Consider the following 17,038-nt stretch of genomic DNA (forward strand, 5'->3'; position numbering starts at 1 on the left):
TTTTAAGATAGAGAATTGACAAAAAAAATAAAGATGTGGGCCCCACTTCTTTATGGAAATGAAAGGATATAAGTTTAGTCATTTAAAAGGATAAACAATTTTTCCTAAAACTTATTATTATGTGAAATTTTATATTAATTTTACTAAGTAGTTTAAACCTATCTTATACAAACGAAACTAACTTGAAATGTTATTTAAGAATAGATAAAAGGAAAAAAGATTTATACTTTCATTGGAAAAAAAGATTATCTGCCCATTCACGTAAAAGTGATCCTACGAATCTTTTCTTTTTCTTTTCTTAATGGGATCCATTAATGAGTGTGACAGAGAAATTAAATAAATAAAATTATTATTTACCAAAAATAAAATAAAATTATTAAAAAGGGAATGTTGCGTGACAAAAGAGTTTGAGACTTTGAGTAGGTTTTGTTTCACGAAGATACGGAAATTGCTTTTGTGACTATCTGTCAATGTCACCGCTCTCTCCTTTGTCTTATACTCATTATTATTTTCTATTTTCTTTACTTTCTCTGTCTCTTAAAATAAAAATCTCTTCTCTTTATTTTTTCCCACTCGTTGTTGCCGTGATCTCCATTTTACACGCACGGCGTTTTAAGAAGAGAAATGTTAAAATGGAATTAAATGATAAAATTTATTCATTTATATTTTGTTTAGAGTATAAAAAGTTGTTGACAGTAATGGTCCACATGTTAGAACTTTGGAAAAAGTCGAGCTCCAATTTCTCTTTTATGAATATTATTGTGGGAAATAATCCCCTTAAAAATGAATATTATAGCACGTGCATTGACTTGTAATAATGGATACAATATTTTTCTTGTCACTAGTTTCAATATTTAGTTAAAAGAAATTAATGTTTCTGAAGATAAAAAAAAATTACACACATAAAAATATATAAAATCCATATAAAGAGAACAAAGAAAGAGAAAACATAAATTTCGCATACTTTTATATTTGTGTACGTGATAAATTTATCTCCTTATAACATAAGAAATATTAAACCCTTAGTTTAATCAATACATCGTTAGTTATATTCTTTAAATTCAGTTAATATGCATGATTATCAGTTAATATAATGTAAACTAGCAGTTAGCTATATTTTGTTTTAATTAACGGAGATCATCAATGTACCTGGAAAAAAAATTACTTTGAAAACAAAATTATCAATCATGATAAATATGCAATCCTCAAAATGCTCTAAGTCCAACATTTTGGTAAGCTGACACGCTTCAGCAATTTTCCTATATTTCATTTGCTCTTGAAGGAGCTCATATATGGTTCATCATTAAAGTTCAAACACCCTTTACACAATGTTTTATATATATATATATATATATATATAGAGAGAGAGAGAGAGGGGTAGGATCCTTTGACATCAGTGTCAAATTTCAAATTTGACATTTCATCTGAGAGACGTTAGATTAAAAAAGATCAACGACTCTGATTTGTAATCATATGACACCGTTGATCTTTTTTCATCTAACGGCTCTCAGATGAGGTGTCAAATTTCAAATATATGAGGTAGGATCCTTTGACATCAGTGTCAAATTTCAAATTTGACACCTCATCTGAGAGCCGTTAGATGAAAAAAGATCAACGGTGTCACATGCTTACAAATCAGAGTCGTTGATCTTTTTTGATCTAACGGCTTTCAGATAAGGTGTCAAATTTCAAATTTGACACAAATGATCCTACCTCTATATATATATTATTCTAGGTACTGCTGAAATTCCAGGGGGCTATAATCCTTATTGCTTAACAATAATTCAAAATTTGGCAAAATAAAACATGTTTATACCCCTTACAAAAGTGGAACAAACATGTATCTACCACAACCAATGAGTTGGTTTTTCAACTTTGCATTCCTGAAGAAGACAATATCTCATTGTAATTTGCTAATACAGAACAGGTACAACTATTCAAGCTGCATAATGAAGATTATTAATCAAAACAATCATTAGAAAGAAAATGCATGCATTAATTTTTATAAGACAGAGGAGACTACTCTGCACTACAGAATATCAGTAGACTTCAACATGCCATTGTTTGTTCTTCTTAAGTTGTGAAAGCTTCTCTTCCCAATTTTCTCCTCTCTGTTCAGCAACCCTCTTGATTGTTTCTTGGATCCCAGGCATCATCCCTTTCAGGCCACAGAAATAAATGTGGGCACCATTATCCAGGAGTTTAAAGATTTCATCACTGTATTCCTCAATCTTATCCTGAACATACATTTTGCCTCCATTCTTGTTCTTTTGCTCTCTGCTAAGGGCCCTATCATAGCGGAAGTTGTTTGGATAATCCTTAAGGTATTTGGTGAATTCATCATCATAGAGAAGACTATCAGTATTAGCAACACCAAGGAAAAGCCATGCTAGCCCACTAAACTTGAATGTAGGGACAGATTCCATGAACATTCGACGAAGATAGCCTCTATATGGAGCAACACCAGTACCAGTGGCAATCATTATATGGGTAGCATTTGGGTCATCCTCAGGCAAAAGCATTATCTTCCCAGAGGGGCCTGCCAAAAAATTGTGCATTGCTTAATTCCTAACCAAGAAGAAGCAAGTTTTCACCAACATTTATAGTCTGAAAACCCTTATGTCATCATAAGTTTACCTTACAATTTTGTTATCCTTCCTTCTACAAAATAACATAGATTATTATCACAAAATTATACAATGATTGCAGGTCAATTATCAGTTGCAAGTAAATTCCCAGATATCAATTATTGCTAAGATAATAGTATATCTGTAGTGTAAATACCTAGATACACGCAAACACAGATATAATCTTTGTGTGTGTGTGTCTTGAGAGAAAACACACACACTGAGCATTTATAAACAAACACGAATAAAAATTGTAACTTTTATAATTAGAGGTAGACAAACCAAAATAAAAGAGGTAAATCCAAGGAGGAAGGAAGAATGGCCATTATATTCAATGGAAAGTGGAACAAAAGGCAAAAATCTATAGGGGCATAGCCAAACTACATATGTGAAAGGGACTAAAGAACCAAGACTTTCTAACTCAAACTTGTCAGTTGTCAACACAGATATGCAGTTACATACTAACTACTAACTAGTAAGTTACCCTACAATATTCTTTTTATTTGTTTAGTTCATCATTTTTCTTCACCATGCTCCATGTGACAATAGTTTGATGTTAAACAACAGACCAAATGTATAGATTTAAGGAGCTATAAAATTGTGAAAAACCTGGTTCACTAGAATATAGCAAGAAAATGTTTGGAGAATTTAGGCACACCAAATCACCATGTCTATCTAATTTCAAATCATTGCTCATTATGTAATTAGGAAACTTATCTCAAATACCCTTAATTGCCCCATCTATCATTTAAGCACAGAGCCCACCATTCACAGTATGGATTCCAATTGATTAATCAGCAAACAAACAGCAGTCAACAAGCTCACTTTCCCATAGATAGGAAAAGTTACTAGAGCAAGGCACATTCAGGAGGCATAACCTTGCAAAGCTGTCACACCTTCTGATAAGGCGTGTAGGCAGCAAGGCAGCATGCACAAGTACGAAGAGATTAGAAATTCTCTCAGCTGAGTAAGGTTGAGGCATTACTTTGTTTGAATATGAATTTTAAGAAGTTGTAAAAGAAATTAGAAATCACGTTAACCTTTGACTGGGTAAAAGAAGTTTGCTCTGTGTACTGGGAAAAAAAAAAAGTTTGCTCTTACCTGTGATCTGAATTTTGTCTCCAGGCTTTGAGTTACACAAAAAATTGCTACAAACGCCACTCTTGGAAGGATCTTCTTTTCCTGTCTCAGGGTCATAATAAACTGCACGACGCACACACAAACTGGCCGTTTTTCCATCAAAATAGTCTCCATACCTTGAGGAAGCAATTGAATATAGTCGAACATTATGGGGACTCCCAGGTTTCTTTGGATTTTCACCCTGCCAACCATGTACAGGAGTATTTATGAGTTTTGAATCATTTCAGAATTGTAACCGTTTGAACTCCCACATCTGATCCCGCCAAAAGAAAAAACACTCTCCATTAAACCCCGACTAACCAGGGTAGGGGTAAGGGCAATCCTTATATGCAGTCTTATTTTTGCATAATAAGCAAAGACATTATTTCCTATATTCAAACTCATGACCTTTCGATCACAAAGGAGCAATGTTACCACGGCTCCAGGCTTGCCCTCTTAAAGAAAGGGGGAAAAATGCTTTCTACATGAATTAATAAGCTAAAAATATGACATCAGTTTTGAGATGGAAGATGGAGAGGGGGAGTCAGAATCAGCTTAAATTCTGCCAATGGCCAATAATATTAAACTTCTCTAAGAAAGGACACATAGTTGGGTATTGTAAGATATCCAAAATGAGGTCCTTTCTCCCAAATTAATTTACCCAAAAAACTGAAGCCAAAGATCAATCATTATGGATTCACATTCATTCAGTACTCAAAGAATGAGGAGTGGAAGCATAAAATGACTATCACTAATAAGTCACTTACTGGTGGAATAACACCATAACTCTGTCCTTCCCAGTAGGGAACATTTCCACCATGATCAATCACAATATGACAAGTTTCCCCAGGAGCCTTTGGGCCTACCAACCTCTCAACAGAAACAATTGTTGCTGTATAGGGCTCTTTAGGCTTGTGTAAGTTCAATGGAGGTTCTGTAGCCTCTTCCAACTCTAAAGGGGAGACATTAACTTTGGGAACACTTGCTTGTTGCACGGACATGCATATCACATGACGATTTCTCAAACAGGAGTTGTTTGCTTTCAAGTCCAAAGTTAACAATGGTGACCATGATTTATCCCGAAAGTTTATGCTAGACGCCTGCAACATCAAGAGTAGTTTTCTTTAAAAATACAAGTTATATAACCTAAACAGGAAGCTAAATTTCAAAACATATTTAAATAAACATAATCTCTTATTCTAACAACTACGGTACCATTCTTAAGACACTCCCCTTTTGAAAAGTAATTGATATAATAAAACATTTATCTGTATTCTACAGAAACAAGATGTAAAACTCAGAAATAAAGGTCGCACGAGTGTGCTAAGTAGACTCGGTCACTAAAACACTACTGGGCTTGGAAAACCAAAATACCTCGTATATCAAAAGCTCTAGAATTCTAATGTAAAATTATCCAGTTACACCACTTCTAAGTAGAAGATCATCTATACCAACAACCAAAAACTTCTCTTGGCAACAAATAAAAATAATTGCCAGATATTTCTTCAGCTCATTACATTCTTCTAGGTACAGAAATGAACCAAATCAAATGTATAGCAAAATATAGTTTCTTCTAAACTCATTCAGAAAGAAACATCCACCAATCTCTATAATTGCTCCGTCCAGATTTTTTAACAGCCATACCAAATCAAAGTATCAAACTAGTCATAAAAATCTAGCATTACTACAGATCCTTCAGACAGTTTGATCTATATGCATAACATGACAATAATAATAAAAGCATTCATAACCATGTTTCCAAAGTCAGAAGACAGACAAAACGAATCAGAGGAAACATCACACCTTAAACGCAGATCTTCTAAGAGACAAATCACTGCCAACAGGAACAGTTACAGCCATCTGCAAAAACACACAAAAGTCTTAGTATTCGTTAATTAAATTATGTTCAGTAACTGAGAAATTCAAAAAAAAAAAAAAAAAAAAATCATTTGTAGTTGTAGTCCAATTTTAAAGGTCAAATTTTGATTCCATTTGGGGTGACCCATTTATTCTGGGAAGCCAAAAAGAGTTTCAACGTGGAGAAAACGAAGTAAGTGAAGGGTTTACCTGAGACAAGGCCAAATGAGCCATCATGATGAGATCGAGAACAAAGAAACTACAGTAATCTTAGTTCAAAAAGTGATTGGAGAAGGTGATTTGAAAAGCACAGAACTTTAATTATGGGTCTAATATAATATGCTGATTGCTGAAAGGGTTTTGGTTTTATGATCCTTTGGAGAATGGGAAGGGTTGTTTTTTCCCTTGGCTCCTTGGAGTGTCACTCCTTCATTGATCTCACCTACGCCAACAACTAGCAATAGTTAATTCCTTAACCCAATTATATTCTTTTTTATCATTGAAAACAAATTATATGAGTTTTATCAAAAGTTCAGTATTTTTTATGTTGCAGTAAATAATTTTAATTTTTTCACATATAAAAAAAAAATTAAATTCATACTTTTTTTTCTCTCTTTTCTTTTCACGTTATGGGAGTAACATATTTTTATTATATACAGAGAATAAAATATCTATTATAATATGATTTTTTATTAAATAACATGAGATTATGTTTTTACAAAAAAGAATATACATAGAGTTTTATTTAATAATAAAAACATTACAAAACCAAAATATATATAATTACTATTTCTAATAAAAAAAATTGATTAATAACTTGAAGGTGAGCTAAAGATTTCGCAGGTACATAACAATTAAATAATCAAACAAATGATTTTATAAATGAAAGCCTTTCTTTTTCATTTAAAATCACTTACAAATTTTGAAATACCATGTATAAACAGTAAACATAACCTTAAGAAAGCATTTGTAATTGATTACTTTTATTTAAATAATAAAATTAAAATTATATTTGAGATGTAATTATAGATATATTTTTAAAAATATGTGAATCTTACATTTATAATCAATTTTATATTCTTAAAAAAAAAATCTTCCCCAAAATCAATTATTTCCACCACAAATGTGCGCTCAGTTTAATTGAAAAGTAGTCATACAATTATAAACTTGTTGAAAGTCATTATTTTCTGCAAAAACGTGCGTTAACATGAGAGCCTAATAGGCATTGTTGTTAAAATCTCAATTTATTATTACGATTTTACGTTTTTACGATTTTTTTCATTAAAATGATTTTACTAATATTCTAAACGCTTTTACGTTTTTTACGATTTTTTTACCTTATAATCTTACGTTTTACGATTTTGTAATTTCCTTTGAATTTTATTTAAGATCTCGATTTTAACAACATTACTAATAGGCTCGAATTAGTTAAGAAAAGAAAAATTTTAAACATATGACGGAAAAGGTGAGATTATTGGCATTATTATTTTCCTATTTATGTATTTTCTTAATTGTTCATGATTTCAATTACATAAAATATAAACAAAGTAAACCTTAATAATCAAGTATAAGTAATACTGTGCCAAAGAATAGAAATATAAGTGTTAAAAAAATTGATATCAAGAGAATTGATTTGTGTTTCGAAATAAATATTTTTTTTTTGGTATACCGAAATAATATTTTAAAAGTTAGTTTAGAAAGATTGATTTTATTTAGACAATAAAGTAGAATCACTTTTATTTATTTCAAAATCTAGTAGTGTTTAGTCTAAAATTTCTCAATTTCTCTTCCCAATCTTTTTCTCTGTTTTATCTTAATTCTTAAAACTAATTGATGGTTAACTTTTGTACTATTTATGAAAATAATTATAATAATATAGTTCAAATTTTGAAATTAGATACCAGTTTAAGTTCTAAGAGAGCATTTGATAGAGAAAAGATTTTTTTTTTATCCGAGAATCACGATTTTCAAGAATATGATGAAAAAGTGAATTTTTCAAAAATGTTATCAAAACGTTATTTGGTAGGACAAAATATTATCAAAAATGTTGAGTTAATTTTTTTAATGCTATGTTCGGTTGATTGTTAAATATTAGGGGAAGGATGTACTTACAACCAAAAAAGTTTATCACTTTTACAACCAACCTAATCACCGTTGATTTCCGTCAATCTAACGGTTATAATTATTTTGGAAATTATTAGATTGTATTTATTAATTAATTATTAATGTTCAATAAATCCAATAAATTATAACCGTTAGATTGACGAAAATCAACGGTGATTAGGTTGGTTGTAAAGGTGGTAAAAAATTTTGGTGGTAAGTATATCCTGCCCCTAAATATTATTAGGAATGTGAGGTAATTTTACTAAAATAACTCCACTTTTATCGGTTTACCCAAAGACCACTCATTCCCCATCGATAGTCAACCTCCCTCCACTACCATAACCATAAGCAACCGAGCAAGCAGAAAAATAAAAGAAGCAAGAACCAAATCAGAAACAGTAATACAAAAAAAAAAAACAAAGGGAATTTTTTTAGTTTGAGTAAATACCCTTTTTGGTCCCTAGCAATATTAGCGAAATCCATTTTAGTCCCTGACAATGTAAAAGTACCAAATTGGTCCCTAAAGTTATGAAAAAAGGGCCACGTTAGTCCTTCTGTCAACTCCTCCGTCACGGTCAAACTAACGGTGCTCATGTGGCACGTTATCTGCTGACGCGGACTCCACGGTGGACACGGTGGAAAGCTGGACGACGACGGTGGACACCCATGGAAAGCACAACGTCGTTTTACTTGAATGCAATTAATTGATAAAACCCAAATAATGAACCCTAAAATTGAAAAAAACCCAAATGCCTTCAATAGAACCCTAAACCGGAAACTCCATCCCCCAAATTGATGAGCAAATCTGTAAACAGCAAAACGCCGCCAGAAAGTTTGCACTTTGATGATTGAAACTCGACGAAAGACATTAAGCCATCAACCGGATTTCTGGGCGTGGGAGAAGATGAGTGTTTCTTCTGGCATGGGGGGGTCAAGTAGGAGTAAATCAATGGGGGGAAGAACAATGGCAAGGACCACTGGTTGGAGGTGCAAATGTGGGAGACAAAGTATTGTCTATACCTCCAAAACTGAGAGGAACCCAAACAGGGCTTTCCTTGGGTGTCCTAACTTCAAGGTACGAATTTGTAATCTACTCCTTTATTGAGTTGGAACACTTGCTAACCATGGTGTTTATTTTTTCAGGTGAAGAAGCCCTATTGTGATTTTTTTAGATGGGTAGATGACATGTGTAATGAACCCATGGAACTGGAAGAAGCAAGAATTCACACTGTGGAGTTGGATGTTGCTGAAATTAACTTCAAGTTGAAGTATGTGGAGATGATGATGAGAGAGCAAGATGTGAAGATTACTGAGCAAGGAATGAAGCTTCATCAGCAGGAAAGAAAACTGAATGATGTATACCTGAAGATGGTGGAGGAGTTAGTTAGGATGGACAAAAAAATTAGGACAGTTGATAGGTCAGCTAGGGTCTTAGGTGCTTGTGTGGGTATGATCATGATCTGTATGTTTGTTGTTAGTGTGGTAAAAGTGAAAAAAAGTGACCCAAATGTATTTTTGCTTCAGTAAATTGTAATGAGTACTCCTTCCTGTTGTTATACAAATTATGTGTTAGTTCAAATCTGTCTGTGTGTATTATCATATGGCCTATTATAAAAAAGCCTTGAATGTATTCCTTAATATATTATGGCATTATATATTATTGCATAGTTAGGCATCGAATGACAAAGTGCACGGGGCCTCTTCAATATGCCATAACTTAGTGACACTAACGGTGCTCATGTGGCACGTCCACCGTCGTCGTCCAGCTTTCCACCGTGTCCACCGTGGAGTCCGTGTCAGCAGATAACGTGCCACATGAGCACCGTTAGTTTGACCGTGACGGAGGAGTTGACAGAAGGACTAACGTGGCCCTTTTTTCATAACTTTAGGGACCAATTTGGTACTTTTACATTGTCAGGGACTAAAATGGATTTCGCTAATATTGCTAGGGACCAAAAAGGGTATTTACTCTTTTAGTTTTGAAGATAACAGCTATTGACTTCAGATCCATTGAAGATAACTTTTTCCTTTTTCCTAGGAAGGGAAATTTTTTCTCAAGATGACTTTTGCAACTTATATAATCCAAACGAAGAAAATCAGAACTACGATGCTTTTTTCTTTCTTTCTTGTTCCTTTTTCCATTGGATAACATGTGGATTTCAGACAAACAGGTATGCTAAATTGAAGCAGCATAAGATTGATGCACATCGTAAGCAATGGCTATCACAAGGTATGTGAATGTGATGTGCATAATAATGTTTTTGTTGACGTGTTCTACACGAAGAACGAAAGAAGAAGAACGAAGAAGACAAGGTTAATTATATCCCAAAAAAATTACAAAACATTCCCACCAAGTGGTATTCGCAAAATACCATGGAGCCAGTTGTATTTTAAGTTGGCCTTTTTTCTTCATAAGAATAACTCCTGCGAATCTGATACTCTTAGAAAAAAATTTTAATACGTGTACCAAACGTGGAAAAAAGATATTCCCAACCTCAGATTCCCTGGAATCTAAAATAAATACTCCTACCAAATGACATCTAAGGCAAATTATTTATTGTTTTAATGAGATAAAACACGCACACTAATAATACGCATTAAAACGCGTATGTGTAATAAGTGTGTCCTGCGTGGCATCAAACAAGACAAATAAAGACACACATGATTTGGTAGCACGTCTAAAAGCAACAATAGTTGATTTTTAGTTTATGGGCTTTTCTTTTCTCATGTCACATGAGATAGCATCTTTCATGTCATAGACACTATTACAAGAAATCAGTGAAAGAAAACTTGGATATTTCATTACTGGAGTTGAAGAAAAAAATTGAAGAAGTAACTGTTTACAATGTATCAGATACATATATATACACAAGAATAGTTAAGCTACGTAACTAATTAGCTAACTATAACTTCATAACTAACTTAAGTTATATCACGTGGATGTGGTTAAATCCGTTGAAGATTCCGTGATTAAAGGACTGACGTGGCACTGCTGACCTCCATTGCTGAGTTGGCAATTCTCTGCACTTATATCCAATACCCCCCACAAGCTGGACGAAGAATATCTCGGAGACCAAGCTTGTCAGTAAGAGAATGAAATGGCCGAAGACGAAGAGGCTTGGTGAAGATGTTGGCTAGTTGTGCTGATGATGAAACTGGGAGGAGATGGATGATGCCATAATTAATACGTTCCCGGATAACATGACAATCAATCTCGATGTGTTTCGAGCGTTCATGAAAGACAGGATTCTTGGCAAGGTAGATGGCAGAAATATTATCACAGAAAACAGATGCAGGTTTGGAACAAGAGACTTGTAAATCCTGAAGTAAAAGTCGAAGCCATTGGATTTCACATGATATGGAAGCAAGTGCACGATATTCTACTTCTGCTTATGATCGTGAGACTGTGTGTTGTTTCTTCGATCTCTAAGAGACTAATGAACCTCCTAAGAAAGTACAAAGACCTGAAACAGATCTCCTAGTATCTGGGTAACAAGCCCAGTCACTATCTGCAAAGCCTGATAGCAGCATAGAATTTGAAGATGAGAAGAAGAGTCCTTTGCTAGGGGAACTCTTGATATATCGAAGAATACGATTAGCAGCAGTCATGTGAAGATCAGTAGGAGAAGAAACAAATTGGTTTAATTGATGTACTGCAAATGACAGATCTGGTCGAGTGTTGCTAAGGTACAGTAATCTACCCACCAATTGACGATAAGGTTGAGGATCATGCAGTACTTCAGATGAATCTTTGGCACGATGAAGTCTTGTGGTTGGTTCCATGGGTGTTGTGGCTGGTTTGCAACTCAACATGCCACTATCAGAGAGAAGTTCAAGAGCATACTTCCTCTAATTAACAACAATCCCAGATTGAGAACGAGCTACCTCTAATCCCAAAAAGAAACGAAGATCACCCAAGTCTTTTATCTTGAAGCAATAATCCAGAAACAGTTTAACCTTGTTTTTTTCGGCTAAATCATTCCCAGAGAGCACAATGTCATCAACATAAATCAAAAGTGCTATGAATGAAGAGTGGTCTTTCTTGAAGAAAAGAGAATGATCAGCATGGGATTGCTTATATCCCAAAGTGATCAAGGCGGAGGTCAGTTTCTCATACCACTGTCGACTGCTTGTTTGAGGCCATATAAAGACTTCTGGAGTTTACACATTTTGGGAGGATCTGACTTAGGAAAACCATCAGGTAAATCCATGTAGACTTCTTCATGAAGATCTCCATGCAGAAATACATTATTGACATCGAGTTGCATGAGATGCCATCCACGAGCGGCTGCAACACTGAGCAAAACACGCATTGTGGTCATTTTGGCAACTGGGGAAAAGGTGTCCAAGTAGTCAATCCCTTCCCTTTGTGTGTATCCCTTAGCAACCAAGCGTGCCTTGAGTCTCTCTAGGCTTCCATCAGCTTTGAGTTTAATCTTATAAACCCATTTACATCCTATAATGTGTTTATTGGCTGGTCGATCAACAAGAATCCAAGTTCGGTTCTGTTGAAGGGCAGAAATCTCTGCTTCCATAGCCTTTTGCCAGCAGTCTTCCTTAAAAGCTCGAGAATAATACTTTGGTTCCATATGAGTAATGGAATTACAACAGAAATGAGTAAATGAAGGAGAACATTGTTCATAAGACAACACATCAGATAATGGAAAAGGATTTGGTTTGGTTTGTTTGGTGGTGTTTGGTTTGCTTAAAGAAATGTGACAATGGAAGTCACTAAGGTATTGAGGTGGATTTCTAAGTCTATTAGAACGTCTTAAAGGTAACTCTATTGAAATAGTATATGGATCAGATGTAATGGTGGGTTGGTGATGAGATTGAGATGGATGTGTATCAGATGAAGGTGTAATATCATGTGCAGGCATAGGGGCGGGTGAGTGTAGTTGATAAGGTTGAAAGGGATGTGCATTAGATAGGGATGCAGCATCACGTGGGTTCAATAGAAAAGGTTCATCGAGAGTAGGTGGGTACAATGGTCTATCAAATTGAGGTGTATAGGTTGAGTTATAGTTAGGTGGATTAGGTGAGAAATAAGGCTGACAATTTTCTGCACCTGTGTTGTCCTTGAATGGAAAACAATCTTCATAGAAGATTACATTCCGTGATGTGAAGAATTCTCGAGATTTCAAATCATAGACAATGTAGCCTTTTATCCCATCTTGATAACCAACAAAAGCACATCTTCTTGCACGAGGAGAAAATTTTCCTATGTGAACAGTGAGAGTACTTGCATAGCTTAGGCAACCAAATATTCGTAGATGATCAAGAGTAGGTGGTTTGTCATATAGTACCATATAGGGAGATTTGTTATTAAGCAAGGGAGTGGAAATGCGATTGATCAGGTGTGTAGAATGTGAAATGGCAAAATTCCAGAATTTGATGGGCAAATGAGCTTGAAAGATTAAGGATCGTGCCACATTTAATAAATGTTGATGCTTTCTTTCTACTCTCCCATTTTGTTGGGAAGTTTCAACACAGCTCCTTTGATGAACAATACCCTTTTGAAGGTAATAGTCTGTCATAAGAAATTCAGACCCATTATTGCTACGAACCACTTTAATTCTAACACCAAATTGAGTTTCTGCATATAAAATAAAATTTTGTAGTCTTTTGCGTACATCAGCCTTGCTCTTTAGTAGGATTATCCACATAAACCTCGAAAAATCATCTACTAATGTGAGAAAAAATCTGTGTCCATGGACTGAAGGGACTGCAAAGGGACCCCATATATCTGCGTTAAAACATCAAAGATTTTATTACTTTGAGTGTTACTAACAGTAAAAGGTAACCTTCGTTGTTTACTGATGTGGCAAGTATCACATGGCCTGACATCATCACAACAAATGAAAGGAAAAGACTTAGACATTTGTCTTAAACATTCAAGAGACAAATGGCCTAATCTAAAATGCCAAAGTTTGGCATTATTTATCTTCTGAGTTACATGAATTGAACTCTTATTGAAGGAATTAAAATTCTTTGAAACTTGTTGTGGATACTCAAAGACATAGAGACCACCCTTGACTTTAGTTGTACCAATCGTCCTCTTTGTATCCACCTGCTCAACGAAGCATGAATTCTTGGAGAAGGTCAGGCAACAAGGAATTGAATTAATCAGTTTCAAAACAGAAACTAAATTCACCTTGAAATCAGGTACATATAGAACATCTACTAATTTCAATGAATCAGATAGACAAACTGTACCACAAACAGAAGTAGTTACACGAATGCCATTTGGTATCACGATTGAGATTTGTGAAATTTTATGAACTGAGCTAAACATTGAGATCATGGAGCATATATGATCTGTAGCTCTTGAGTCTAAAATCCAATAAGTGGAATAATTACCTGAAGGTACATTTGAAGACTGCATTTGTGAGGAAGTGGAGTTCACTGCTGTAACTAGATTGGTAGAGTGAAAAGATGATTCCTCATTTTCCATTTCAAGAGGAGTATTATGCAGAAGACTTAACAGCTTCTGGTATTGGACTTGTGACAATGTCACTCCTAAATTTTGCTCATTAACTTTATTCTCGTTCATGGCACTGATATTAGTTTATTGTTGAACTAAATTTGCAGCATTATATTGTTTAGAAACTCCAGTTCTGTATCCAGGGAAAATCCATGAAGCTAATAGCAAGAGTCAATCGTGTGGTTCTGTTTACCACAATGAGTGCATATCTTTGTGCTTCTTGCTTGATTTCCACCAACAGATCCACGTCCCTGACCTCCATTATTAGGCCTGAACTTTCCTTTCTCAACAAAGGTTTTTCTGCCAATGTTAGTTCCATTAGTAAAAGAACGAGATAATAAGGAAAATTCACCTTGAGGAACTGACTGAAATTGTCGTTCCTGCTGAACCACCAAGGAAAAGGCTCTGCTGACATGAGGAAGTGGATCTAGCATCATAACTTGGGATTTAACATGAGCATATTGCTCATTTAATCCCTTGAGAAATCTTACTGTTTGATCCTGATCTCTATGGGTTCGTATAAGTCCAAGAAGACCACAATTACACGCAACAGCACAACAACATATAGGCAATGAACGAAGATTGTCCAATTCATCCCATAAGGTTTTCAGCTCCGTGAAGTAATCAGTGATGCTCATTTCACCTTGCTGAAGTTTATAAAGATTTTCTTGGATTTCAGATAATTGGAATATATCCGATTGGCTGAAGCGATTCTTCAGATCAAGCCAAACATCAAAGGCTTTGTCCATCCAAAGAATTGATTTCTCTATTGAAGGACTAATAGATCTATGAATCTATGCAAGGACCATAGTGTTGCATCGCTGCCACGCTACAAACAGAGGATCAACAGCAACCAGTGGAATAATGGATCCATCTATGAATCCAAGCTTATTCTTGGATAACAAAGCCATGCTCATAGCTCGCGCCCAAGTGTGATAATTCTTTCCACTCAAAGGAGGACTAACGAGAATAAGAGCAGGAATCTCATTCGATGAATGTAAAAAGGATGTCCAGGATTCGTGAGAAACTATGGAATCAAATTAGCCATCGTTTCAAAGAAAAGAAAACGATACAAGAATGAAAATTAGAGATTGAAGAACAAGATGCAACGAAATGTGGATACCAGAGCCTATGAAAGCTCTGATACCATATTACAAGAAATCAGTGAAAGAAAACTTGAATCTTTCATTACTGGAGTTGAAGAAAAAAATGAAGAAGTAAATGTTTACAATGTATCAGATACATATATATACACAAGAATGGTTAAGCTACGTAAATAATCAGTTAACTATAACTTCATAACTAACTTAAGTTATATCACGTGGATGTGGTTAAATCCGTTGAAGATTCTGTGATTAAAGGACTTATGTGGCACTGCTGACCCCCATTGTTGAGCTGGCAATTCTCTTCACTTATATCCAATAGACACAACAAGTAATGGGACCCATCACTTGTTAAAAAAAAGGATAGCATGAAATTTGATGCCTCACAATACGAGAAAACACTCTTTAACAACATGAGAAAATGATTTCCCTTAGTTTATTGGTTAATAGTGAATTATCACTCACTGCCATTAATCAAAAGGTCTACTACAGCGGTTTGAACCCCTAAAAAACTATCATTTTCTTGCCCTACATGTCACTGTCAATTTCTTTTTTCTTTTTTTTCCTATCACACTTCTGTCATTTTTTTAATCATAACTTGTATGGGTTCAAACCCCAAAGTCCAGTAATGTAATAAACTGCATGTACCATCAATTTTTGACCCTTTTTTGTGCTATTCACAAGGGACGCGGTAGTGCTATATGCGCGTGATGCTCTCCGGCAAGTATACCGATCGCACAAGTAATATAATGATAAGTAGAGTATCGTCTCCACAGGGATTGGGTCGAATATCAATTAATAGTTTTTTTCAAGAATGGATGATTTCAAATGGTTTTGACAAATATTGTCGATTTGTGTGAAATCGAGAACTGAAAATAAGGACTTGTTTTTGTATTTTTAATTGTGAGAAAAAGAATAATAAAAAGAGAAATGATTTGTAAAAATGAGAAAAGCATTGTAGCTAGGACACACTCACCATATGATCCCCACTTCTTACTCTGGATTGATTTACAATATTCAATTATATAATTTCTCAGATAAATTATTATCTAGAATTAATTAGTTAAATTCCAATCCCTTGGCAATTTAACCCTTTAACCTCAATTGGAATCCTAATCCCTCAGTAACCCCTCATGAGAATTAAGCAATGAACTCAATAATTTAAGCATCTGCAATTAAATATACATCTATTCCTAGCAAGCATAGTAATTGTTATCTTACCCCTTTTCAAGATGAAATCCCCAATATTCCTATCTAGGGTTCTAACCCTCAAACTATCCTCAACTATTAGATTGATCAAGTCTAACGAAGAAGATATAAAATACGCACAAGGTAAAGATAAAGATAATTATATAAACGAAAAACCATAAATCAATCCATCGTAACAAGGGTTCACATAGGGTTCGTGACCCTAACTACAATAAAAAATAACTAGCCAAGCATAATCATGGCTAAAAATTCAATATTCGATAAAAGCGTAAAATTAAAGAGAAGGTAGAAGAACTTGATCTGCAGAATCCTCTCGGAGCACCATCGTCGTCTCTCTCAGTAGAATAGGTCTGAATACCTAATTCTGTCATGAGGATTCTATTTATATGCCTCTTTTCTTTCTTCCAAAAATACCCCCAGAACAACACAGAGTAACTTTCCCGCAAACCGGCGCCAGTTGGCGCCACTTAGCGCCGCGCTTCTGTCCTAATTGCAAAAGTCGGAACCGATTGTACGTGAACTGGCACCAGTTGGCG

At 34.7% G+C, this 17,038-nt stretch overlaps 2 protein-coding genes across 2 annotated transcripts; one reads left to right on the plus strand and one right to left on the minus strand.

Moving 5' to 3' along the window:
- Positions 1-1,832: 1,832 nt before the first annotated feature.
- LOC133286302 (ferredoxin--NADP reductase, root isozyme, chloroplastic) lies at positions 1,833-6,041 on the minus strand. Its single transcript, XM_061483702.1, has 5 exons — positions 5,814-6,041; positions 5,550-5,606; positions 4,514-4,846; positions 3,729-3,948; positions 1,833-2,539 (listed from the first exon to the last, which is right to left on the minus strand). The coding sequence occupies exons 1-5, from the start codon at positions 5,838-5,840 to the stop codon at positions 2,040-2,042; spliced, it is 1,137 nt and encodes a 378-aa protein (XP_061339686.1). The 5' UTR covers positions 5,841-6,041; the 3' UTR covers positions 1,833-2,039.
- A 2,629-nt stretch (positions 6,042-8,670) lies between these two features.
- Positions 8,671-9,233, plus strand: LOC133286332 (uncharacterized). The gene is made up of 2 exons (XM_061483738.1): positions 8,671-8,781; positions 8,850-9,233. The coding sequence occupies exons 1-2, from the start codon at positions 8,671-8,673 to the stop codon at positions 9,231-9,233; spliced, it is 495 nt and encodes a 164-aa protein (XP_061339722.1).
- The last annotated feature ends 7,805 nt before the right edge of the window (positions 9,234-17,038 follow it).

Source organism: Gastrolobium bilobum, unplaced genomic scaffold, assembly GCF_033153095.1.
Source record: "Gastrolobium bilobum isolate Gb01-03AN ecotype WA unplaced genomic scaffold, APGP_CSIRO_Gbil_v1 utg1891, whole genome shotgun sequence".
Lineage (NCBI taxonomy): Eukaryota > Viridiplantae > Streptophyta > Magnoliopsida > Fabales > Fabaceae > Gastrolobium > Gastrolobium bilobum.

What these genes read in the sequence shown, in the direction of transcription:
- LOC133286332 (XM_061483738.1), top strand. Translation starts at nt 8,671, where the DNA reads ATGGCAAGGACCACTGGTTGGAGGTGCAAATGTGGGAGACAAAGTATT. An exon ending in TTGGGTGTCCTAACTTCAAG is followed by an intron (nt 8,782 to 8,849) that starts GTACGAATTTGT and finishes TTATTTTTTCAG; the next exon opens with GTGAAGAAGCCCTATTGTGA.
- LOC133286302 (XM_061483702.1), bottom strand. Translation starts at nt 5,840, where the DNA reads ATGATGGCTCATTTGGCCTTGTCTCAG. An exon ending in TTAGAAGATCTGCGTTTAAG is followed by an intron (nt 4,847 to 5,549) that starts GTGTGATGTTTC and finishes TTGATGTTGCAG; the next exon opens with GCGTCTAGCATAAACTTTCG. An exon ending in AGACAAAATTCAGATCACAG is followed by an intron (nt 2,540 to 3,728) that starts GTAAGAGCAAAC and finishes ATTTTTTGGCAG; the next exon opens with GCCCCTCTGGGAAGATAATG.